Source organism: Pyrus communis, chromosome 14 (assembly GCF_963583255.1).
Source record: "Pyrus communis chromosome 14, drPyrComm1.1, whole genome shotgun sequence".
Classification (NCBI taxonomy): domain Eukaryota; kingdom Viridiplantae; phylum Streptophyta; class Magnoliopsida; order Rosales; family Rosaceae; genus Pyrus; species Pyrus communis.
The window spans coordinates 15,366,900-15,391,985 of record NC_084816.1 but is presented as its reverse complement, the minus strand read 5'-3'; the positions used below and the strand labels follow the sequence as shown (position 1 = coordinate 15,391,985).

Here is a 25,086-nt window from a genome sequence, read left to right as displayed (position 1 = left end):
TTACCAGATGGGCTAGCTTAAAGATTTAAATCTTTATAAACAAAGAAAATTTTTCACAGTATCAGCTAACTTAAGAAAATTTTCACAAGATGAACCAAGAATTTTCGTTATTCAAACAAATTCAAACTTGTACATTTACAAGAAGCGATGAGAAAAAAGATGTGAGAAAAAAAGATGGTTTGTAAACTATATTATATAATTAAACCAATAGAGTTTGAATTAGTAACTAAATATATGGTGCGCTACATTCGAAAATCAGTAAAAACTACATGTAAAATTTTATTTTCTACCAAAAGCTACCTGGGCTACAGCCCAGGGTAGCCCTTAATATGGCTCTGCCGGTGTTTTTGTAGTAAGATTTGAAGATGAATGAATGAGAGAAAGGCAACTACGCTTTTGCACCCTCAAATACAAATTCCAAATACGTTTATGCTCTTTATTTTCGTTGTGTTCATCTCAAATTCATATAGATTTACAAACAAAATTCCAAAGTGCGGTGCGCGGTTTACTTGCGGTGCAAGTTTACATTCCAATAAACAACATTGCTCAATATTCAACAGAGGCATGCATGATACAACAAATAACTAATTTACAAGAGCATGATGGAGTTACAAAGGCATTTTAAACTGACAAGAGTAGCTAACACTCTCGTAGGGGGAATTGTGTCGCCCACATGCGTCTCTTGAGAGGACATGCCCAAAGAAGATGGGGGACGTGAGACCCATAGATCATCGCTCATCTTCTTCCAGGCTAGTGAGGCAACCAAATCAGCTGCTTGATTTGCTTCACGAGGATTCCAACACCAGGAAATCGAGTGGAAAGCTGCATGCCTTTTGGAAATTCTGCTGTATGAGTATGAGGGATTGAGGCGCCAATTCAGAGGCTAAATTTTTACTGAGAGGTGGTCAGTCATGGCCAGTGAAGCAGCTCGAGGTTCAGCTTCCAGTAGAGAGGAAGTCCTGCAAATGCTACTGCTCGCGAGCACCTTTCCATGACAATCTCTTGCAGTAGCACCAATAACTGCGTCTGCATCTGTTGAGGACCAAGCCGGGTCAAAATTAACTTTCACCAGACCTGGGGGCAGAGGAAACCATTGAAATCGCTGATGAAATTAGAGCTCCGGAGTAGGATCAATGTTGCCAGTTGTCGTCAAGGGGGGAGGGGGCAGGTTAGGGAAGCCTGATTGTCTGGACATTGATGAACATGTGAGAGGGAATTCTCCAGGGGAATCAAGGGGTGGTGGGAAGTTTAAGAGCGTTATTATAAGACATCAATGACACTAAAAATAAGTTTATTATTATAAGACATCAATGACACTAAAAATAAGTTTAAAGGGACAGTGTTAGTATAATACGCAATTTATAAGACATGAGTGACATTAACAATAAGTTTAAGGGGCTTAATTATATCGAAAAAAATTTCATAAAAATATAGATATATGTTTATATATATATATATATATAAACTAAGCCTTTTAACACAACATGGTAGCTGTTTTAGTGCCTCCACTGTATGAAGATCAAATTAAAGAGTTGGATTAGCAGACTAAAAATTAAAACAGCCCAAGAAAAATGAAATTATGATGTATGTTCCTAACCTTCGATCTTCAGTGCTAGTTTGTACGTTAGGTTTTGATCAACCAGGTACGATGGAAGAGATGGCAGCAAAAGCAATGCAACTTGAGCAGAGGACCTATCATCTACAGAGAGGAAGATGCAGGAGTGCGAGCTAGCCAGAATTGCAGCTAAAAAAGTGTGTAGGGTCCTCGTCGACCTGGCCAATTCTTCACATATTATCTTTGTCCAGACATTGGAAACGATGGGAATAAGTCTGTCGAAATTGAGGCCTCTGGAGACGGTACTCTTCAAGGCTATGTTTGGAAGCAGATTTTCCAAGTTTCAAGGGATTGCTGCCAACGTATATTAAGGAGTGGACCAGAAAATGCAATATAGATTAGAAAAACCCTTCATGAACATTACATAAGCATATATGATATATATGAGAGAGATTTGCTACTCCCTACTAATAGCTAATAAAATGGAATATCCACATGTCATTTGTTCATTGGATCAATTAAGAGTGGATTGGATTGGTTGTAATATGAATATTTTTTTTTTAACAAACGATATTATCTACACTAAGAGGAAGGAGATGGGCTAAGCCTCACAATGGGCTAGCAATAATGCGGTTCAAATTCGCTTTTGGTGAGAATTGAACCTAAGACCTCTTATGTACAAGTGACGAGTAATACCAATAGACCGTAGTACTAAGTGGCAATATGGCGTTAGTTAGAAACAAGTGAATTGCCACATCAACTTTAGTTAGTTAGGATTAGTTGGCTTTGTTACCGTTATAAAGCATGTAATACTTTTCATTTTTCATTCAGGAATTCTTCCTTTCTCTCTCTCTCTCTCTCTCTCTCTCTCTCTCTCTCTCTCTCTCTCTCTCTCTCTCTCTCTCTTTTGCTTTCTCTTTCTGTTTTCTTCGAATACTAATAAGTTCTTGAAGCTTTTCTGGTTTGTCAATGGCTTCCCTCTCAGTTTAGTTAGTACCTACTTGGTAGGTCTCATCTACAAACCCCTCTGGCAAGGCATCTAACAATTTGGAACAGAACTTTGTACGAGATGTATCTGGATTAAATCCAAGAGACTAGTGGAATAGGACGAGAATTCGTAAGACTCCCATTATAAACCGATTCGAGTTCAAGGCTTGCTCGAGCTGGCTCGTAATAAATTATGTGCCACTCACAAGCTTTATGAGCCAATTTACAATCTTAACCACCAGAAGTCGAAGCCGGGCAACCATAGAATCTACTACGGCCTAGTTTGGTACTGAGGTGATTTTGAAAAAAGCTGGTATAAAAAAAAGCTGAAAGCTATTTTTGTGTTTGGTAAACATTCAGCTTCAGCTTTTTTTCACAGTTTTGGGTGAAAAAAAAGCCAAAAATAAGAAACTGCAAAATCCAGATTTGAAAAACCGGCTTTTTTTCACATCTGTTTTACATAAATGTTTACCAAACACTATAATACTGCTTTTTTTTTTTTTTTTCAAAAGCACTTTTACAAAAAAGTTTATCAAATACTCTGCTGCTTTATTTCACAGCTGCTTATTCTCACAGCACAACAAAAATAGCTTTTATTCAAAGCACATCAATACTTAACCAGCCCTACATCTAGCAAAGATGAACATGTACCACAAAGCGCATTGTAGCCAAAGGCTAGCATGAGCAAAAATAAAGATTTGCAACAAAAGTGAATGAGAAGAGGAAAGCAAACAGTATATGAACTGCCCTGCCTCCATTGGGATTTATAAAAACATTTCGTGAACGTCTTCTTAAGTAGCTTTCACGTAGGGTTTTTTTTTAGGATTACTTCAACCGAGCTTGATTTGCTTTGTTTTATGGCATTTATATCGATTTGTCCCCGAACTCGTATAGAGATGTCAATTTTTCTCAAAAATTTATTAATTAGCCAATTTCTCTCTTAAACTTCAATTTTAGTCGACTACCTCCTGAACTTTTATAAATAGCCAATTCTCCCTCTGACGCTAGATTTTAAAAAATTTCACCCAGTTTTTCATCAATTTTGATTAGTCAGACAACACATGACAACTATATGGAACAAAAAGAATGAAAAAATGGATGGATGAAAATTTTAAAATCTAATCGTTGGGGAAATTGACTATTTATAAAATTTTCGAAGTAATCGGCTAAAGTTAAAGTTCAGCAGAAAATTGCCCAATTATAAAAGTTTAGAAGGATGATCGCCAATTAAAGTTTGGGGGAAATACCTCTTATTTATTTATGTTGCATGAGAGTGATTTTTGCTCTTGCCTCTTGATTTTTAGTGCAGTGAATTTCTGTTATTACTGGAAAATAATTTCTACGCTCTCATTTTAGCATTTAACATACTTAGATCACTTATCTTCTATCCCTTTATTCCATTCAGCACCCATAGCATCTGTGATTCCCTTTGTTCCGCTCGGTGCCGTGTTGGTATATGGGATCGCTATGTGAATATTTTTTTTTTTTAGCAAATAATATTTTTTACGTTGAAGGGATGAATTTATCTTTTCAATAATCTAATAATAGTATGATTTAAATTCATTTTTATTGACAATCGAGCTTAAGATACCTAACATGCAAGTGAAGTAGTTACAAGACAACGACGACATGATGATCGTTTTCTAGGCCTTGCTCAATTAATAATTGGATGAAACCCAAACTTTTGCAAGCCTATAAATAGTTCTAGAAGTCGTTCAAGGCCGGGATCGCTGAAGACTAACCGAAGACCCTCCTCCTCCATTCCCTGAGTCAAAACCTCAGCTGCTTCCCCGACTCACCACCACGGTACCTGCGTATTTCTGTACGTCCTTTCTCTCTCCTCACTGTCTCTATCTCTCTCGAGAAGCACAAAGCTACCAGACCCAAGATCGAAGCCATTTCGAAATCGCTGGTGATCAATCCCTACCTATCGTCTTTCTGATGCATAAAATTCCTTTGCTTTTCTATGTTTTTTTGTTGTTTATTTATCGAACGATTATATGCCAAACCTTCATAGTTTAGACGTTATAAGAATTTTTATTCAAAATTTGTTTGGAATTTCAGTTGCGAATTTGCTTGAAAGTTTGAATAGGATATAGGAGATGAAGTGTGATTTGAGATATAAACCCTAAATCAAAAGTCTAAGAAACCGATCATCGGGTATTCTTATTGTGTACCTTCGGTTTTGAATCTTTGATCTGTTTATTTCTTCTCTCTCTGGAACTTGGAAGGCGCAGTGCTGAGAGGAAATCAAGGAAAACCTAGTCAGAATCCAAGGAAACAAAATACAAACTGAGCAGTGATGAGCAGCAAATTTCAACATCTTCCGCAGGGTTTGGTGGTGGACATTCTCTCAAGGATAGTCTGCGTCAAGACCGTCTTGAACTGCAAATGCGTTTGCAAAGAGTGGCTTTCTATAATTTCTGACCCCCAATTTGCTCGTCTCCATCTTTTGAGATCACCCATTGGGATCTTGATGAAGGAATGGCACCTTGATAATGATTGGATAGCGAGAATGAGGCTGAGATATACACCCTTGGCACAGGAGTTTGGAGAAGCATTGGAAGTGTGCCGCAAACTATACTTAAGAGATATAGAGATGAAGCAATTCAGTTACCGTTTGAAGGTTTTCTGCACGGAGCTCAACGTTGGGCCCCATATGACTTGTCAGAGTTTTCTATATATTCTTTCAATTTTGAAAGAGAACAATTTCGATTGCTACCCGTGCCTACACTCTCACCTGGGCTGTTGGAAGAAATGCAGAAGTGGTATTCAAAGTATTTACAATTGGGAAAGTTAGAAGGTTGTCTCCTTCTATGTGTGCATGATAAACCGTCTACCAAATTAGAGTTGTGGGTTATGAAGGAATTGGACTAAAATTCTTGTCATTGATAACTTGTCCCCAAGATGTTTCGGGTACATGCCAATTATGTTTTTGAGTAATGGAGAAATCCTAATAGCATACGTGGAAGAACAAAACAACGGCAGTGGCAGCCGGCTTGTTGGTTGTTTCAATCAAGAAGCAAAAACTTTCAGCTGAACTACAGTTACTGATCACACCCAGGAATTTTTGCATGCAGTTGCTTACAGTCCATCCTTTGTTTCACTTTATGATGTTGCAAAATGAGAAGTGGAAAGGTAAATAAATTACACTTAAAGATACACTTCTCTTCTATTGTTTTTATATTCACTATTTTATTTATGGAAGCTGATGTTTTTGTAGGTAAATGCGATTAATATATTGCATTTGTCAAACTTATATCTTATGTTTAACCGCCAATCTCTACAGATACTGCAACTAAAAGTTTGTTCGATTATGTTTTGTTACTTATGCTATGGGTTTGTTTTGCATAAAAATTAAGTGGTAACAGATTTTCTTTGTTTAAATGTGAGTTCAACTTATCATTATTGCATGTGATTGCGTTTGTCTGTTCGCTGAACTGTAGAACTTTACAGAGCCTTTGCATTTCGTTAATTGAATTGCCCATCGTTTCTATAGTAATACACAAAACACTTGGTGAAGTTTAACTGATTGAAGAATTAAAGGATAGATGTTGCCCATAAGTTCCTTCATATGAACTTACTCAGCGCCTGATAAGTTCAATGTTTATGATTTAGTAACGGGGAAAGTTGCAAGTCACTTGATGTGATACTTTCGCTATTGCAGTGCTGCCATCTCGATACATTTAGAGTTAACTAGCTTGTCATTAAATATGAATTTGTAAAATACATGGTGTTGGATAATGGCCAAATGTTTCCTTGTTTTGTGGCTTGTTTTGTGGCTTAAATTGCTCCATGTTTTGTGGCTTTTTTAAAGCCATGTTTTGTGGCTTTTTCAAAGCCATGTTTTGTGGGAGAAGGCTTGGATTAAGAAAAGCATAAAAAGAGAGCATTTGGCAAAACAAGGATACGGATGAAGTGAAGGAAAGCATCCAAAAGACATGGTGTGAGCATTTGGCTCTACCATGGGCATGGGTGAGAGAAATCAAGAGAGCTAGAGTGAAAGATCTCTTGTGAAAGAACTCTTGGGGTAGAGTGAGGCTCTTGGGAAAATTCTGTGAGTGGGTGTACAAGGGATATGGGATTGGGTTATGTCGATTTAACTCATGTATACTTATACTGTTATTCTCATAGTGAAGAGCAATATCTCTCCGAGGACGTAGGCAGGTTTTTGCCGAACCTCGTAAATTTCTCGGTGTCTTTATTTCTTGTATTTTATTTTGTTCAACTGTGTGTGATTTTGGTGAGGTTGTAATCTGAATCTCGGTTCCGCACTAACGAACGGGCCAAGGCACAACACATGGATGTTTTGGGAGCGCGCTGATTCAGCCGAGATGTTATTGGTAATTTACTTTCCAGTTCATTGTGGCATATGCTTTATTATATATGATTTACAGGATAAGAGATAGGAACAAGCCGATTGGTAAATGGAGTTATGATCGTTCTGGTTTTGGGATGCCAACCCACATGTACTCTTATGACTTAAGACGGCGTGCTTTTGACAGTTGGTTCTTCCGAAATTCATATGTGAGTTGTCATAGTTCACGTGTCTATTTGTTTTCTTGAACCCATGTAATTGTTTTGCTGCTGTCTCCTTACGGCTTAACAATATGTTTTCCTTTCAGCTGATTCACTTTTGTTATGCGTGAATGCGTAAACGCGTCAACAATGCTTTGAGCGGGAAGGGTTATGTTTTTGGGAGGAGATGCCCAATGTGTCAACAACGCTTTGTAGCCAGACTATCGTGATGCTAAAGCAGTTCCTCCTTTTTGTTCTTCGTCAAAGACTGCAGCCGCCCTGCCTCCGTTTACGTTCTTGTTTCTTTATATTTCTTTTCTTTAGGCATTTTTCGGTGCAAAAACCAAATCCAAGAGGGAGTTGTTTTAATTTGTACAGCCTATATGCACACGCTCATGTGCATACTAAAGACCTTTTTTTTTTTTTTTTTAATGACTGGATGTTACGCTCAAGTTACAAATTTTTACTGCATTAATAACTCGATTACTCTGTTTGAAACCAAGTCCATATACCTAATGTTTTAGGTCAGTCAAATTTTATATCTTCTCATGAGATCAAATAAACTAGCTAAACACACTAGTTTAGCTAGCCGGACAATGTCCAAATTCCGCCACCACGGTTCCACGGTTAGTGGTGGTGACACGGAGAGCGCTGAGTTCGGCCGGAGAGGTTCAAATTCCGAATCCTAGTGCCTTCTGTACGCCTCATGTTTGGACAGGTTTTGGTAGCATTGCTCGACTCGCTACTTTCACAAAACATAATTCAACTCAAGAAAGAATAAGCAGTAGTGACGCAAATAGACGGGCCAAATAAGGTTTCGTTGCTTTAACTTTTTGCTCGAAGAAATTCTTTGGGCAATTTTACTCAGATAAACGCCATCATTCAAATATTTGTCTGATAAAATTCTAGCATTCGTCATGCAAATATGGTCTATTCGACGGAAATATTTCGTCGAGTAAAGTGCATTGACTAACTTGACCCAATGAAACAAACTTTCTTGACACCATTATTTCATTGGGTTTCTGGACATAAAATATTTAAAAATATTCGTTGGGCAATTAGTTTAAAAAATTAAAATAAAACAACACAAAATACCTGCTTTTGTCGGCCACAAGTTTTTATTCTTTTTAAATTCGTAATTTATTACATTTAATTTAAATAAATTTAATTATATTCATTCCAAAAGAAATCGTAATATTTAAAACATATATTTAATTATTAAAACTAAAATATTTGTACAAATGTATGCAAATAATCCTAAACTAACTACTCCTAGGGTTGTTGGTGGGACGACGACTGAAGGTGGCTTGGAGGATCAGGAAGGCGAGTGCCAAAGGCTGCCATTGCATGGGCCTTGCCAGCAATGTAACACCGAAACTGCCTTGCCAGCAATGTAACACCGAAACTCCTCCTCTCGTTGGTGCGATGCTTCTTTCCAAGATTCTTTTTCTCGTTAGTAAGGCTAATAACTCCATCTCCAAATGTTGCAGTCTGAAAGACGTCCCTCTTGGAGTCTGAGAGCTAGACGTAGAAGATGCCCTAAGGTCCCAAACCCGACCCCCTCCTAAGCACGTATCTCTTTGCCTTTCTGTCCTACCCGTCCATCAGCAAATGTAGAGATACCTCTGAAATAAGTGTCAACTCTTCCCATCAACGTGTTCAGTTGCTGGTGAAAGAGGTTAGCAAGGACTGAACTTCATTCGTGAAAAATCCAGACTGATACCTTACCATTTTCTTTATGTGGTTATCTGTACTCTATAATTTTATAAACTAAAAGAAACCTATTTAAAGACGATAAAATCCCAATGAATATAATTTGGATATTTTCCTACATAATTGATGACGAGTTAATTTTAGCTATTTTTATCAATTTCCGTGCTTCAGTAAAATCTTCCAAATATGCAAACTATCACCTAACACATGGTGGGCACCATATACTCCTACCTAATTGATGAAAGCTCAAACACTTTTGGCTAAGAGTAATGTTAGGGAGACCAAATTTCTAAACCAAATAATATGAATGGTGATGATTGAATTACGTGCTTATTTTTTATTGATGACACATTATTTGATTTACAAATTTAGATTAAAAATTTAGCCTCCCTCGCATTATCATTTAGCTAATATACGAAATTAGAAACCTAACTAGCAATAGCACTAAAAATGCAACACCCTTTGTACAAAACGAGTCCATGTTTATAACTTTATAGATCAATAATCAAACTTAATTATTTGTTCTCATCCGATCGAATAAGCTAGCTAGAGAGTGTGACAGAGCAATGTTCCCTGCAACATTTTACCCCGCCACCACGGAGAGCGGTCGCTTCGGACAGGCGATGGCGTGCCTCGGTGCTGCCCTAGTCGCGGCACTTGTTGGGTTAGTGCTGCTGGTTTTAACCTGTGCCTGTCAGAAATTTGTGTCCATCTCAAGCAGCAGTAGTGATGCAAGAGAAAGAGTAGGAGCAGACTCTGCAGAGCCAAGTGTTGTTGTCGTAATGCCTGGAGAGGAAACACCAACATGCTTGGCAAAACCCCTCCCTAATTCCTCTCACTAATCTAAAAAATGCTGTGAAATTACTTGCAGAATTTTCTTTTCCTTTTACTTTTTTGCTGGTTTTCTCATGATGATGTTAGTATTACTTCGTCGAGTTGCAACTCGTAATGAATGAAAAAATATATTGGTAATTTACCCTAAAGACTCTTGCTTCCTTCCTGTTATTCAAATCCATTTTTTGTGTTCATTTTCTTTTGCAAGATATAGACATTAAACCCAGATACATGAATAGTATTGATGATCTCGCATACAATAGTACAATGTATGAAAGAAATCTTTGTTGTCGATGCCCTCGCAAATTCTTTGTTCGATGCAAACGGGTGTCTAAGTGTAAGTTTATGGTATTTGAACAATGTGCATCTAGCGGCATGAATCAAACATTGGACCTCATTTCATGAAAATGAATTGATCATTGAACTTTCAACCCAGTTAGAACTTAGAATTGGTTATTGAAATAAAAATCCATTAATTATGGTCCTTAAATTTTACAAAATATAGAGCATTGGTCCCTTCCATTAATTTCTGTTAAACTTTCTGTCAACTTGCTTACATAACACGTATATAACTAGATTCTATAAAAACAAATTCTAAAATTTACACTTTAGAGTAAAATGTAGGCCGATGAACTTTCACCATAGTGTAGATTAGATTCCTAAACTCTCACTCTTATTTAGATTCCTATCCCTAAACTATCACCATAGTTAGATTTAGTCTCCAACCCTTGGTTGGTTGGTTCTCTTGATTTCGGTACCATAGAGAGAGGCTACCATGGGGTGGGGTGGGTGTTGTTGAGAACTAGGGCCTCATTGGTTAATGCAACAAGATTTCGCACCGCCCAGTCAATTTTGTTCTTCTTAATCTCTGTTTTATGGTCACATATCTTTTTGGCTAATAAATGGGAAACCTTTCTCTTGTTATCCCGGATATATTCTTCTTGTTTCATCAACTAATCTTAGTCTTGAAAGAACAAATACTGACTATTTATACCGAAACGAACAATTATCTTGATTCACGGGTCCCTGAAGTGCATGATAAATACTGCCAAGGCCCAATACTGCGTAGAAAATAAAGTGAAGCACTCCAAACACAAAGTATGGAAAGGTATTTAGAACTTCCCCTCTGCCCGGTACCAAAGCCACTCGAACTCAATTTTTTTAACTTGGCTAGGCTTGACCATATCAAAATTTTGGTTCAAAAATTGAAGAATCGGTCTACACGGTTAAGTTCCATTTCGGTTCAAGTTTGATCGATTTTGGTGCACTAGATTTTTCATTTTATTACTTGGCATGGTCACGTTTGGACTAGGGATCGATGGGCAAGATTATGGAGGGCGGGTAACCATTTAAGCTCTTAGTTGCATAATTGTTTACACGTTGGGTAATTACACAAATAGGTATATCCATACTCATAACCGTTTGCAATGGTTACCCTATCCATAAATGGTTAACCCTACCTATAACCGTGTACCCATATAACTGTAGTTGCATTAGGGAGACTAATTAAATTTATAGACAAAATTTTGAAAACTAAAGGACATTGAAGTTAATTATTGGTTTATTACTTAAATGTTGATAAACATGTTCATTCATATTTGGTGACACATCTATTAGTTTACAAATTTTATCTACAAATTTAGTCTCTCTAGAATTACTTTTTTTTTCTTTTAACATGTTGAAAATTAAAAAAAAAATTGTCATATTTTTCTTTTTCTGATAATTGAACGTCATTATATTTACATTTAACATGCATTTCTCTATTCCAATATTCTAAGTCCTCATACTATTTTCAAAATTTAAATAAGGGAAATTTTATTTAAACCCATGTAACCTCTTTCTACACCCAACTTAAAATTTAAATGTTAATTGTCTATTTTACTATATTACATAATTACTATTAAGCACCAAATAAAATTAATAATAAAACTCAAATTTATCAATAAACCCACACACTATGATTAAACCTTAGCATCATTCTTTGTTTATCCTACATTCATTCCAGCTAAAACCCTAATAGCTCTTATAGAGTAAAACAAACATTTTTTTTATTGATAGATGGTGATTTTGAAGTTTTAAATCATTCAATTAAGGTATGACTCGATTTATGCATATTTTATTCGTTTGATTTAACTTTTTTTTAGAGTTTAGAAGATGAGTATTTGGGTTTCAATATTTTTCCATCAATCCCGCATAGTACCCTTTGTTAAACTTGCTGCAACAACAAATTGTTGCAGACACTCTCCCGGTGTCTGTCTACACCAAAACACCCTCCAATACGATTTCTACTGCTGCTGTTGGTACAGGTATGGTTGCTGATGTCCTGTGTTCACATGCCCTCCAATACGATTTACATTCACCCGTGCATGCATACAACACGAGCCCAATACGATTTAATTAGCGGCTAGCTCAGATCAATGCTTGAAGACGCTAATGGGTGTAAAGATAAATTTGAATATTGAATTAGGCTTGTAAGGGTATTTTAGGTAGTAAATTTGGGTTTAAAGAGATATTGATAGTTTAATTACAAAATCAAATAGGTGCAAAAAGTAAGTTGGGTGTAAAAAGGATTACACAAGTTTAAATAAAATTCCCCTTTAAATAATAGTCTCTGATCCATATTTTTAACTATTATCAATGAAAGTAAATAAAAAGGCGGGCTAATATGCAAATCCCAATAATAATATATAAATAAATAAAAAAAAAAAAAAAAAAAAAGGTCCACATTTATAACTATACTATCAAATTAGCAAAAAAAAAATTCAAGTTCTAATCAGTTTCATACTGAAAAGTCTAAATCAAATCGGAGCCTTTTGAAGCAAAGAATTATTACAGTCCTAACAGCTTCGATTTTCCATTTCACCCAATACATATAAATCGTACCAAAGTGGAATGTTTTCACATTTCGGTACGAAATAGATACAAATTCAAGGCAAGTTTTCACATTTTGAAACGAAAGCACCTGCTTTGTTAATTAGTTTTTACGGTGGACTGTGCCAGCACCAGAAACACCTGCTCCGCCGTCTACGACAAATAAAATATTTCTGCTTACGATGAGAGTGGGGTGGCGATGAGAAAGGGGCGGCGATGGGAAGGGCTTCGTGGACTTTGAACAGTTAAGGTTTTTAACTTTTGTTTTTTTAAATTTTACAAATAATACAAATGGTTAAATGGTTACTCCGTTTGTACTCGCGTGTAACACCTGTGGATGTAAATTTTCGTTGTCTCTATCTTTAACAAAATAATAACACATTTGATTAAGGGCAAAAGTTTTAAACTCCCACAATGAACGGGAGTTTTGGCCAAAGAATTTTTTATGCTAAAATTAGGATTCTGAAAAGAATGTATTTAGAAGTTTGTGAGTAGCAAATTACTTAGCATTTTAGTGGGATGAGATGAGTATTTATAGGAGGGTGGCCGGTCCTTAGGGAGAGGGGAGTGGCTTGCCCTTTATGGTGGTGATGTGAGAATAATTGCAAGATATTATGTGAAATAATATCTTGCAATTAACATGGTAATTATTTCTAATTTAAATAAGAAGTTTTGGGAGTTACATTTTAAATAAAATCAATAAGGATTGATGAGGAGTGATGAGAGGAATTTGAATAAATTCCTTAAAGACCACCTTTATCTCTTCCTTGATTGAGCCGTCATTATCCGTTGCATGCGCGTGGAAATCTTGGTGTGCCTTGAGGGTAATCTCGTCCTTTTCACCTAAAAATTCACATATCGCTTTCATGATTTTTTAGATTATTTTTTACTCCACATCACCCATGTTCACCCATTTATATTTTACAAGTAAACAGTTATATCCATAATTATATATTTATTTAAACGGTTACTTACAACCGTAACTATTAAATTTAAATAGGTTAATAACCACAGTTACCCACACTCATGAGTATTTTGTTCATCCCTAATTTGGACTCTTTTGGTTTCAGTCCCAGTATCACGCAGGAATCAGTCCACATAGTTCGGTTCTAGTTTGACCGATCCAGTGAAGCCGGTTTTCTTTGTTTCTTATACTCGGTTTGATCTGGTCTGGCCTGCGAAATTTGAAGATGAACCGGTTTGGTTCAGTTTTCGGTTCAAGTTGATCAATGGATAAAAGTACCGTTAACATCTTTAGGAGTAGTGGCTGTGCTTTCATTTATCTCATTCAAATCAATGCTTCCTCTGTATTCTCCTTCACTTCACGGTAAACCACCATTGTCACCGCAACCATTTTCTCCCACAAGTTATAAGCTTAAAACATGCATTTCTGAATTGCTAGAGCCTGGCTATGGCGTTTTCAGGAAGAAGAACACAAACCCATATCACCATAATTCTTCTTCTTCCTCCTCTTCCTGTATTGTTTGTGCAGTGGAGAACGAGTCGCAGCGGTTTGAGGTAGACCCGGATAAGGCCAGAGAAGCTCTTAAAAATCTTGACCAGCAACTTCAATCCCGCTCCCAAACTAAATTCCGTCCTCCAAAGGAAAAGGGTACTCTCTCTCTCTCTCTCTCTCTCTCTCTGTGACAGAACTACAAGCACTTTGGATGCAACTGATGTGAGTGTTTATGTGGGATAGATATTGCTCAATTAGTACTTGGAGTTTGAATATGGCTTTCGAGTAGCAAATTAATTTGGGAATTTCCACCAGAACCTAGCTGCTATACAACCTGCATCTAATATAATTTGTGATTTCTGATATCTGAATTATTCAAATACTTGTATTGGTACCAACAATCCTAGTGTGATCTAATTTGGAATTTCTGACGATAAAGTGAAAAAACAAACTAAACTTGCATGCAATTAGATTAAGTTGCCACAACTTTTCTGTTCTAGACCATGAATTTTTTGGTTAATTAAACTTGAGAAACAAGTTTTGATTTGCTACCCACCCATTAGAGGCAGGGTATACCCTATCCTACTAACTCAAGGGCTTGGGGCGTGCTTAATGTGGCTTCAGCGTGAGGTGATAATGAATCTCTCACCCCCATGACTTAATTCTCCATACGACCATTCACTTTCCTGTCTTGCTTAGTTACAAGCCCACGTTAGAGGGCTCGGGGTTCTAGACCATTATTTGCTTCCACCCTTCATATGTTTTGCATTAAAACCGCATTGTTATATTACAATTACAAGGGCGTTTTATTTTGTCAAAACTGCATTTTCTGATATAGTTTAATCAGGGACTTGAGCACCTAAATCTGCAAAGCATATGGTCTTTATTATAATCTTGCTATTATGTGAAGGAACTATAGCATTTGCAGTTTCATAGGGTCTTATTAGGAAATGGAAATGAAACAAATTAAACGGATGTTGACGACAAGAACTTTTTTTCACTGATTGCAGCACCGGATGTGACTTTTACAAGAGATCGAACAAAAGATGAGCAAGTTGAAGAATTTTCAGGATCGTTCTTCACAATCGCGGCTGCTGCAGTCTTTGCTTTCACCGTCTTCTATAATGTGCTGTTTTACACTGTTATAAAACCAGCCATAGATGGACCGGGGGCAGCTCCATACACAGTTGTTCAAAGAGAAATCCTAAAGGACCAGTTTTGATCTGCAACCAGAAATTTATGCTCAAGACAGATGCGCTGAATCGCCTTTCAGCTCAGCTTATACACAGGTTCTGGTTTAAGTTTGTGTGAGAATAATTCACATAGAGAAAGGGAAAATTAGTTCTGTGCTTACTTGTAATCATCTTAAAACCATAAATGTGCAACAGTAATTACTATTAATTAGAGAAGCAAAGAAGTCGATGACCATATATGGAACTGAACGTGCTCTAGATTTGTGATTTTTGTTGTGAGTATTATGTTGGTATTGATTCTTAGAAAGCAAATGTCTGGAAAATATTATGTCAGTTATACTTTTATTAACTTTCTCTTCGTAGTATAAATTTCAAAATATCAAACCTGACTCTAAAAAACTCTAAAACTCCAAAGCGATGTTGTTTCAGATATAAGCACAATATCTTGCAGTATTGGATCATTGGGATGACGAGGGAACTGGAGAGAAGGATAGCGTTTTTTCTTTCCCACGATTAATTGTTTGAGAGTTTTTATCTCTCAAATGATCTCTAGCATTGGTTATATTGGTTTTTATACATCTTTCTTCTCTTTCAGAAATTGCAACATTTGTGATTATTATTTTACTTTTTAGAATATAAAATACGTCAGTTCATATTATTCATCTGATTGTAAGCATTTCTCTTTCTATAAATGAAATATGTCATTTCCTTTATAATTTTTGTAAGGCAGAAGATCAATTCAAATACGTTTCACTCAGTGGTACGAATTTTATCCAAAATCTGACTGTTGCAAAAATTCATTATATCCCTATATGCAAGATAAAACCATTGACTTTTTAAACTACTAAATAATGCGTACTATAGAAGAAAATTTTGTTGTTATGAGCCTAAGCATACCATGTCAATTGCAAGCCACAATCATTTGAAGCTTCAAAGTATGCTTCGAACATTTGATCCCTAATGTCAAGGGAGTGTGTACGAAAGCTCTTTTTAGTAGGTGCGGACAACAGAAGAGGGACCATGACTCATCCAACAGGAGTGGCCAGGGAAAATCCATGCATCCCTTGAATTCATCTATGAGTGGCTAGGGAAAAGCCATTCACCGCCTAAGGACTTCCTTCTCCGCCAATCTTAGGGTTTTTTTTTTTTTTTTTTTAACTCATTGCATCCTAGATTCAGACTCTCTCTCCTCCTCTTCCTATAATAAAAATAAAAAATGAAATTCAACTCTGAATAATATACTCTTTAGTTATTGGAAAAACTCGAGTACTTCCTTTCAAAACTATTCTCGCTGATATTTTTCTCCCTTTGGAAGTGTGAAGGCGCTACATTAACTGACACACCTCGACCAAAACCAAGGCGTGCTGGGCGTTACGTGCCGGCCAAGGCACGGCCACACGGGCAGGCACGTGCCTGGCACACCGTTAGGGATTCTGTCCAGTGTGCCAAGCATGTGCCTGCACGTGGCCGCTCATGATGCCGTGCCTTGGGCGGCGCATGACATCGCGTGGGACATCGAAATTTTTTTCTAAAAATATCGGGATGTTCGTGGGGTTGAGTAAGCCACAATGGTATATTCAAATACCCCAATTGAGCAACATATGAGAAGTAATTACCTAATTTTGTATATGTGCTTAAAAATAACGTTAAAATAGTTGTTTCGCATATAGGTGAGACGTTTCCAGAGGACGAGCGCAGTCAGGCGAGGCTCGGGGGTTACGACCCTGCCACATATTAGTGAGTGGGCTTTTGGTTTTCAGTATATATATATATATATATATATATATATATATATATATATATATATATTCCCAGAAAATGTGTTTAAATGGACTTGTGCTTTAAAATGCCATGCCAAATGTTTTATATTTAGAATATCCATTTAGTAGTTGCACATAATTATGTTTGACACTGCGATTGCTCAAGTAAGTTCCAGATGAGTTTATAGATTGTGGATGTGAGTTGCATGATTATGCTGAGATGTATCTATAGCTCATAACCTACACCCCGGTGTTGGACTGCATTTAGGCTACCTATGCTCTGATTATGGTGTATCACACTTAAATATTGGGATTGCACTTATATTTGCTTAGTGTAAATTAGCTAGCTTGGTTCTTAGTTATTCACATTTTTTTATATCATTATCATTTCCGCACTGCGCACATGGCTACGTCACACTTACGTGACGGCCAGCACGCCTTGATTTTGGTCGGGTGTGTCAGTTTGACCATGCCTTCACGATTTTGTTTCTGGGGAACTCACACGAGAACTTTCCAGTAGGTCACCCATCTTGGGAATGCTTTTGCGCGAACTCGCTTAACTTCGGAGCTCCTATGGAGCCCGAAGCTAGTGAGCTCTCAAAAGGCTTTGTGCTAGGGTGGAGTCGAGTTCGGGATGTGGTGGGAGCCCGGACCGGGATGTGTCATTAATTGCAAGAAAGACAATCCAAACCGTACGTAGAGTTACGCTAACAATTGTAATGAAAATGTAAGAAGGCAGTCGTATATGAAGGTGCGGGCGGATCACCTTCTTTTTAGAGTATGCAGAAGTTCGTTAGGAGCCGTTGTTCAATAACCCAATACACAAAGGCATGAAAGTCGAAAGGCTCCACCAAAATACTTTCTTTTTCCTTTTATGTTTTCTGGATATTTTATACAAGAACTGTACGAGCATAGAATGATTCTTGTGTAATTATTGTCAATGAACATATTATGAAGTGTGGCTACAATATTTTGTAACTTTAAAGTGTAACAAAATATTAATAGAGGTAGATGAAAGGGATACATATACGTGATCTAATTTTTCAATATCTTACTCGTTTATTTTACATTATATTGAATACAACATAATATTATAAATTTCTGACCAGAAACTTGTCAAGTTAGATAGATTTGCAAAAGGATTGGTTAAGACATGATCCATATCTCCATAATACAACTATGCTTTACTAAATACTATGGAAAGGTTGATTTTATTTTTGTTTTTAGAAACCACAACCAACTTTAGTTTAACTGTTGGGTAAAAACTCAAGTGCTAAAAATAAAATAAACTAACAATTATTTAACTATTTTTTTTATTTAGACCAACAATTATTTAACTATCAAAATAGCAAAAAATAGTTTTTATTTGGAATAAAATTAATTAGCTTTCTTTTACATTCTTTTTTTCTTGTTATTTTATACACTACCAGATAGCACACACTTTGTGTGTATGAACAAAATAGGTATATGATTGTCATTTTAAAAAAAAATGAGGGTAAAATAGGAAAAATAGGGATATGATTGTCATTTTGTCAAAATGTACAAATTAAAACCTCTTCAACCGTCCACCTCCTCCCACATTCTCCTTAAGCACAACTGCTTCAGTTCATTCAAACTATCCAAAAAACATCATGATTTCACTTACGTGTATGAAAAAATGATGGTGAGATAATTTCTCTTAATAAGTGCATATTTTTTATCTTATGTAAATATTTCGATATAAAATTATAATTTTTCCCTCCTTATGTAAATATTGTGTATCAAAAGTGAGGGCAAAATAGGAAAAAAAAGGGGAAAAAGTTCAAAAGATACAAAATTACTATTTTGCCCTCCTCATGTCAATATTGTGTACTCAAAAGTGAGGGCAAAATTGGAAGAAAAGGGGAAAAAGTTCAAAAGATACAAAACTACTATTTTGCCCTCCTCATGTCAACATTGTATATTCAAAAGTGAGGTCAAAATTGGAAGAAAATGGGGCAAAAAGTTGACAATCCCTCTTCTCTTAATAGAATAGATAACTAGCATTTTATCACATGCTCACGCGTGTTGTAGTTTCCTTTTTACATGCTATTCTTTACTTGTAATTTTTAAACTTTTTTAAATTATTTTTTATTTAAAAATTATAGAAATAATGGAAAAAAAGCTGCCCACTGCAAGAGTAATTTTATTCTATTAGTTTGAATTAAAAAAAAATTAAATTCTTTTATTTTAAATCCTAATTAGATAGGTATATGTTTGGAATTATGAATGATTCACTCTTTTTGCCTTCTGACTTTACTTATTTTAAAAACGTAACTAGGGAGGGATATTTTTTAAATTACGAATGACTCAACCTTTTTGCCTTTATACACTAACAATCATATGCCATGCATTTGTTTATAAATTTTGAAAATAAATTTTACAAAGAGAGAAACCATGAAATGGTTGCCAAAGATTTTGGGTGACGATCTTCAAATGATTTTTCATCACTGAAGAGGTTGTTCATATCTTTGGCGACTGTTTCCAAATAACTATTTCGTCACCAAAAGTTTATTTTATTTAGGAGAAAAACGTGGAAGAGAAAATGAGCGGAACTAATATGGTTACTTGGTTGTGAGGCTATGAAAAGAAGCAATAAAATTATTTTGTGTTCAATTTACTATATCGTTTATAACTTTTATTTTGGTCATTTTTTAGTTTTTTTGGTAGGGTTTAATTTGGTATTTTCACCCTCTCTTGGTTAAAAAGAAAAGTTTTGTCAATAAACTGTATAAATATAGATTAATTTTTAATTATTTTACACTAACAATAATTTGTTTAATTATAACAAAAAATATTTTTATGCAAATATGAAATAGTATAAATATTAGTTGGAAAATTGTGGATAACTGATCTAACGGTAACAAGGCAAGAAAATTAGCAAAAACGAAAACAAAAAGGGAGCTGTGAGTTGTGGGCTGTGACTTGCAAGGTTGTATTGCATATTTTGAGCAAAGACAAAATAAAAAGAAAAACGGAAAGAGAAAAAGAAAGAGGAGGTTTGTTTTCTGTTTTCTTTTTTTTTTTTTGAATTTAAAGAGAAACAAAGAAAACGAAGAGAAGGAAGAAGAAAGAAACAAGGATTTTTAGAGAGAGAAACAAAGGCCTCTGTGAAAGAGCTTTGACTCTCTCTCTCTCTGCAAATCCATGGCATTTTCACACCTTCAATTCCTACTCCTTTCATATTCTTCTTCCCCTTCCCAAATCTTTGGTTTCTTGCATTAATTTACCTTGAAATCTCATCTGGGTCTCCTTCAAAATCCCAAAATTTGAAAAAACCGTAGGTAGGTTTTCTTCTTCTATTACATTTTCCCATCTTTTGATTGTTTTTGTTTTGTTTTGTGTTTCTATATTAAGAATCAAGGATTTCTTATTTGTTTCTGCATGAATATTCCACATTTATAAATTTGGTTTCTGCCAAAACTAAAAATCTTGGAGCTGGAAATGTTATGGAACCCAAATGTGGAATTTGCCATTAATTTTCTCTGATTTTTTTTTTCCTAATTTGCCATTTCAGATTTCAATTTATTGACCTTTCTGCTCAATTAGGTCCTTAAGAAATCTTGAGAAAAGATTGGAATTTGTGAAAATTTTTAGGGTTTGATTTCATGGGAAATTGCTGTGTAACCCTTGGCACACCTGGCCAGAACAAGAACAAGAACAACAAGAAGAAGACAAACCCATTTGCAACAGATTTTGGTGGCATTAATGGAAAAGATGGTGATGGCAAGCTATTGGTCTTGAAAGACCCCACAGGTCGAGACATTTCAGCCCAATATGATCTAGGACGCGAACTTGGCCGAGGCGAATTCGGGGTAACATATCTGTGCACAGAGACATCCTCAGACGAAAAATTTGCGTGCAAATCAATATCAAAGAAGAAGCTTAGAACAGCCGTCGATATTGAGGATGTGAGGAGGGAAGTTGAGATAATGCAGCATTTGCCTCCACACCCAAATATTGTGACATTAAAGGACACTTATGAAGATGATGATGCGGTTCACATTGTGATGGAGTTGTGTGAGGGTGGTGAGCTATTCGACCGCATTGTTGCTAGGGGTCATTACACAGAACGTGCTGCTGCAGGCGTAATGAGGACGATTGTCGAAGTAGTTCAGGTTGAGTTTTGTTATGGTTATGTTGTGTTATTTGGTTTGGTAATACCAATGGTTCTGAAATTTGATAGTTACATGCTTATATTAGATTTGATATAAGCATATTTGTCATTTATAACATTCTATGAACTTTAAATGGTAAATGGAGAACCATAGGGTGAGTTGAATGTCCTCCGTCCATTTTTATTGAATATTCTCTATATTCACTTCAGCAGTTGGCTGTGGTGCTATGTGTTCTGTTATTTGGTTTAAATTTCTCACTATTGGTTGTTAAATAGACGGACAATACATTCGTTGTGTTTCATTCACTTAAATGTTCTTTTAGGTGATATTTTGCTGACATTTGAACCTTAAACCTTTGTATATAATAACATGTTGCAGCTTACTGTAATATGACTAGTTCCTGTGCATTTGAAGATATTTGTCCTTGCCCAATACGTCTCTTTCTCCTATCTCTTTTTACGTGTTAGATTGAATATCTACTAATTCTATCTTTGTTGACACTAATATTGATCTTTGATTTTCTGTTACTTGGTGATGATGTCTACTTTTTTTTGTACCTATGTTACTGTTAATTATTCTGATTTATTTACGTGCATCTTTATGTTGCAGATGTGTCATAAACACGGAGTAATGCATCGTGATCTCAAACCAGAAAACTTCCTATTTGCAAATAAGAAGGAAACAGCCTCTTTGAAAGCAATTGATTTTGGACTGTCTGTGTTTTTTAAACCTGGTATTGCACTGCTTCAATATTGCCTGTTTAATGATTTTTTTTTGAAATTTCTGTTTTACATCATTATATCATCTATATTTTTTCGCTTATTATGAAAACAGTGTAGCTAAAGGTTGTCATATTCCACAGGTGAGCAATTTAATGAGATAGTGGGCAGTCCTTATTACATGGCTCCAGAGGTTTTGAAGCGCAACTATGGACCCGAGGTTGACATCTGGAGTGCTGGGGTTATCCTATATATTTTACTTTGCGGTGTTCCACCTTTTTGGGCAGGTTTGTGTCTCGTCCTACATTTCTATCTTTATTCTTCACAACTACTATAGGGGATTGTAATGTTTTTGCTTATCAAAGATCCATGATTTAGATCAGCTTGAACAAAAGTGTGCCTGCTAGTGTATTTATTTGCTTTTATTAGTAGTTCTTTCTCATAGTTTTCAAAAAATTTCAACTGTAGAAACTGAACAAGGGGTAGCACAAGCAATTATTCGATCCGTCATTGATTTCAAGAGGGACCCCTGGCCTAGAGTTTCTGATAATGCAAAGGACCTTGTGAAGAAAATGCTTGATCCTGATCCGAAGAAGAGGCTAACAGCTAAGGAAGTGCTTGGTAATTATACTAATCTGAGATCATCCGTTTACCAAACATTTATTGCCTTACATGACATGTTAATCCCAATTCTTTTCATGTAGATCATCCTTGGATACAAAATGCCAAGAAGGCCCCAAATGTCCCACTTGGTGAAACTGTGAGAGCAAGGCTGCAACAGTTTTCCGTAATGAACAAGCTGAAGAAAAGAGCTCTTGGGGTAAGGTTTTGAGTTTACTTATTAGCGTGCATAATAATCGAAGGGTTCGATGTTGGCTACTTGTATGTTGTGTTAAAGTTGGCCCTATATTCTATGTCTGAACTCTTGAATATTTCATCCATAGGTCATAGCTGAGCATTTGTCAGTTGCGGAAGTAGCTGGCATAAAAGAGGCTTTTCAAATAATGGACACTGGCAACAAGGGCAAGGTAACCATAGAAGAGCTACGAAGTGGGATACAACAGTTAGGGCAAAATATTTCTGATCCAGATCTTCAAATACTGATGGAAGCTGTAAGTATCAATTTGTGCCTCGCCAACTTGCCTTCTTACTTGTAAACCGAGGTTTAGATGATAAATTGCCCAACTCTGCACCATGTTAAATCCTGATAAACAAACTAAAAACACTAAAATAATGGAAAAAAAAAGAGGAAAAAAAAACGTTTCATAAGAGAAAAGAGAAGGGTTGGTTCAACATGTTAGTTCCCTTTGGGGTTTTTACAAAGTAACTAATTGATTTCTGATTGCTACAGGCCGATGTTGATGGGGATGGAGCTCTGAACTATGGAGAGTTTGTTGTTGTTACGGTTCACCTTAAAAAGATGGCAAATGACGAGCACCTACATAAAGCTTTTGCCTTCTTCGATCAAAACCAAAGTGGCCATATAGAACTTGAAGAATTGAGAAATGCTTTAACTAATGATGTTGACATAGGTGGTGAGGAAGTCATCCATGCGATTATGCACGACGTGGACACAGATAAGGTTAGAATTACCATTTTGATACAATTAACTTAAAAAGCTTTATCCTTCATCCAAAACGTTTTATTCCAACACACATGGTTAAAATGTTTTCAGTCTCTTTTTTTTTTTTGTTGCTTAGAATGTGTTCACCTTCTGGTGAAAAGGGTTGAATCATGTTAAATGTTTTCAGTTTGTAAGATTACTTTTTAATTGCATTTGTTATGTGCATGTGTCAATTTTCGTAATCAAGTTATGTTTATGCATCATTGATGTATTGTCATCTTGCAGGATGGACGGATCAGTTATGAGGAGTTTGCTGCTATGATGAAGGCTGGTACAGATTGGAGAAAAGCATCTAGACAATATTCACGGGAAAGATTCAACAGCATAAGCCTGAAGTTGATGAGAGAAGGGTCTTTTACAGTTAGCAATGAGGGTAGGTGAACCTACATTCTTTTTTTTTTTTTTTCAAAATAGCATTATTTGAAATTAAATGATGTTTAAAAAGATAAAGATTCCTTTGTTGGCAGGCTTATGAAATGACTTAATTTTTTCCCCATAACTATGAATAAGAGTAATTTATTTTTGATGTAATTGCATGAAAAAAGAAAAACTAGGAGCTGTAAAATGTCAATTAAAAGGCTTTTCAACTATAATCTTCCCAAACTTATGCATTTTTAATTTTTTTAAGACAAGGAAAGACCAAGTTTTATTTGTTTTAATTTTTGCAAAAGCTAGTTATTGTTGCCTTAATCTGTTTAGTTTATAATGGTTGTGAAAATTTAATTGTAGCATGAAGACCAAAACTCAGCTGTAGATGTGTTTTGAATGGGTATCAAATTCCTTGCCAAGGTGCAAACGATTCATGTCTGCTAGTTCTTCTGCGGACACTAGTTGTCCATCAGGTGTTCATCGACCACCACGATTGACGTCTTACCTACCGCGAATCACATCTTGAAGAGAAGCTATACCGGGTATCCAAAAACTTAACCCTAAACCCAGCTTTAGGTATACAAGGTTTGCAACTGTTAAGATCCATGAAAAAGCCTGTGAGGGGAAAGGTTAAAAAAACAAGGGAGGTTGGAATTGTTGTCTATATTTCTCAGGTGCTCTTTTGATTTGGCAAATATTATTTGGTAGTTTTGTTAGAATGTAATGGCCAAAAACCCTGGATTGTAGGATACCCTGGAGCATAATAGAATTGACTAACATTTTGATGGGAGAGAATTCTTTGTTTGGGAAACTAGGAGGACAGTACCTATGATGTATCTATTTGGTATGAGGTTTCAAGTATGAGGCTTTTAGAATTTCATCAACAAGAAGGTGCTCCACCAAAATGTTCTTTTTCATTTTTTTTTTTAAAACAAAAGTAAATATTATAAACCCCAAGTGGGAATTGAATTCTTTTATGGCTCATTTACTAATATGTAAATAAATTGAGGGGAATTGAATTGAGGAGGAAACAAAATTAGATTTTTGTTAAGTTTTTTACTAATCTATTTGGAATCGTAGAAAGAATGATGTTGGTTCCATATAAGTTACTTACTAATTCACTTGAATCAGAATTTTAGTCTAATTACTAAATTACCTTTATTCAAAAAATTATTTCATGTTAATTAATAAAATTAAATTTTATATCATTAAATCCATCTATATAAAATTAATTAAAGACTCCCTTTTTTTTATATTAAAAGATGATTACATTTGCCCCGTCTCTATCTCTTCCCCGCGCCCCTATTTTCATCCTTTATCTTTTTTTTTCCTAGCCACGCAACCTTCCTAC

General features: G+C 35.8%; 1 protein-coding gene and 1 pseudogene across 4 annotated transcripts; both read left to right on the top strand.

Moving 5' to 3' along the window:
• Nucleotides 1–4,844: 4,844 nt before the first annotated feature.
• Nucleotides 4,845–7,518, top strand: LOC137714417 (uncharacterized; annotated as a pseudogene).
• Nucleotides 7,519–19,961: 12,443 nt separating this feature from the next.
• LOC137715506 (calcium-dependent protein kinase 8-like) lies at nt 19,962–24,749 on the top strand. Of its 4 annotated transcripts, XM_068454855.1 has the most exons (10): nt 19,962–20,189; nt 20,423–21,023; nt 21,633–21,756; nt 21,886–22,029; nt 22,211–22,363; nt 22,447–22,562; nt 22,687–22,854; nt 23,094–23,324; nt 23,592–23,739; nt 24,096–24,749. In XM_068454855.1, exons 2-10 carry the CDS (start codon nt 20,514–20,516, stop codon nt 24,098–24,100), a joined length of 1,599 nt encoding a protein of 532 aa, XP_068310956.1. In that variant the 5' UTR covers nt 19,962–20,189; nt 20,423–20,513; the 3' UTR covers nt 24,101–24,749. The 4 variants fall into 4 exon arrangements, with proteins under 4 accessions (XP_068310956.1, XP_068310955.1, XP_068310954.1 ...); XM_068454854.1 differs by lacking the exon at nt 24,096–24,749 and having other exon boundaries at nt 20,503–21,023; nt 23,592–23,747; XM_068454853.1 differs by lacking the exon at nt 24,096–24,749 and having other exon boundaries at nt 20,455–21,023; nt 23,592–23,747.
• The last annotated feature ends 337 nt before the right edge of the window (nt 24,750–25,086 follow it).

Bases quoted from the DNA above. Each gene is read 5' to 3' on its own strand.
- LOC137715506 (XM_068454854.1), top strand. From the start codon at position 20,514: ATGGGAAATTGCTGTGTAACCCTTGGCACACCTGGCCAGAACAAGAAC. The intron at 21,024-21,632 runs GTTGAGTTTTGT...TTTATGTTGCAG, and splicing joins CGATTGTCGAAGTAGTTCAG to ATGTGTCATAAACACGGAGT. The intron at 22,030-22,210 runs GTTTGTGTCTCG...TTTCAACTGTAG, and splicing joins TGTTCCACCTTTTTGGGCAG to AAACTGAACAAGGGGTAGCA.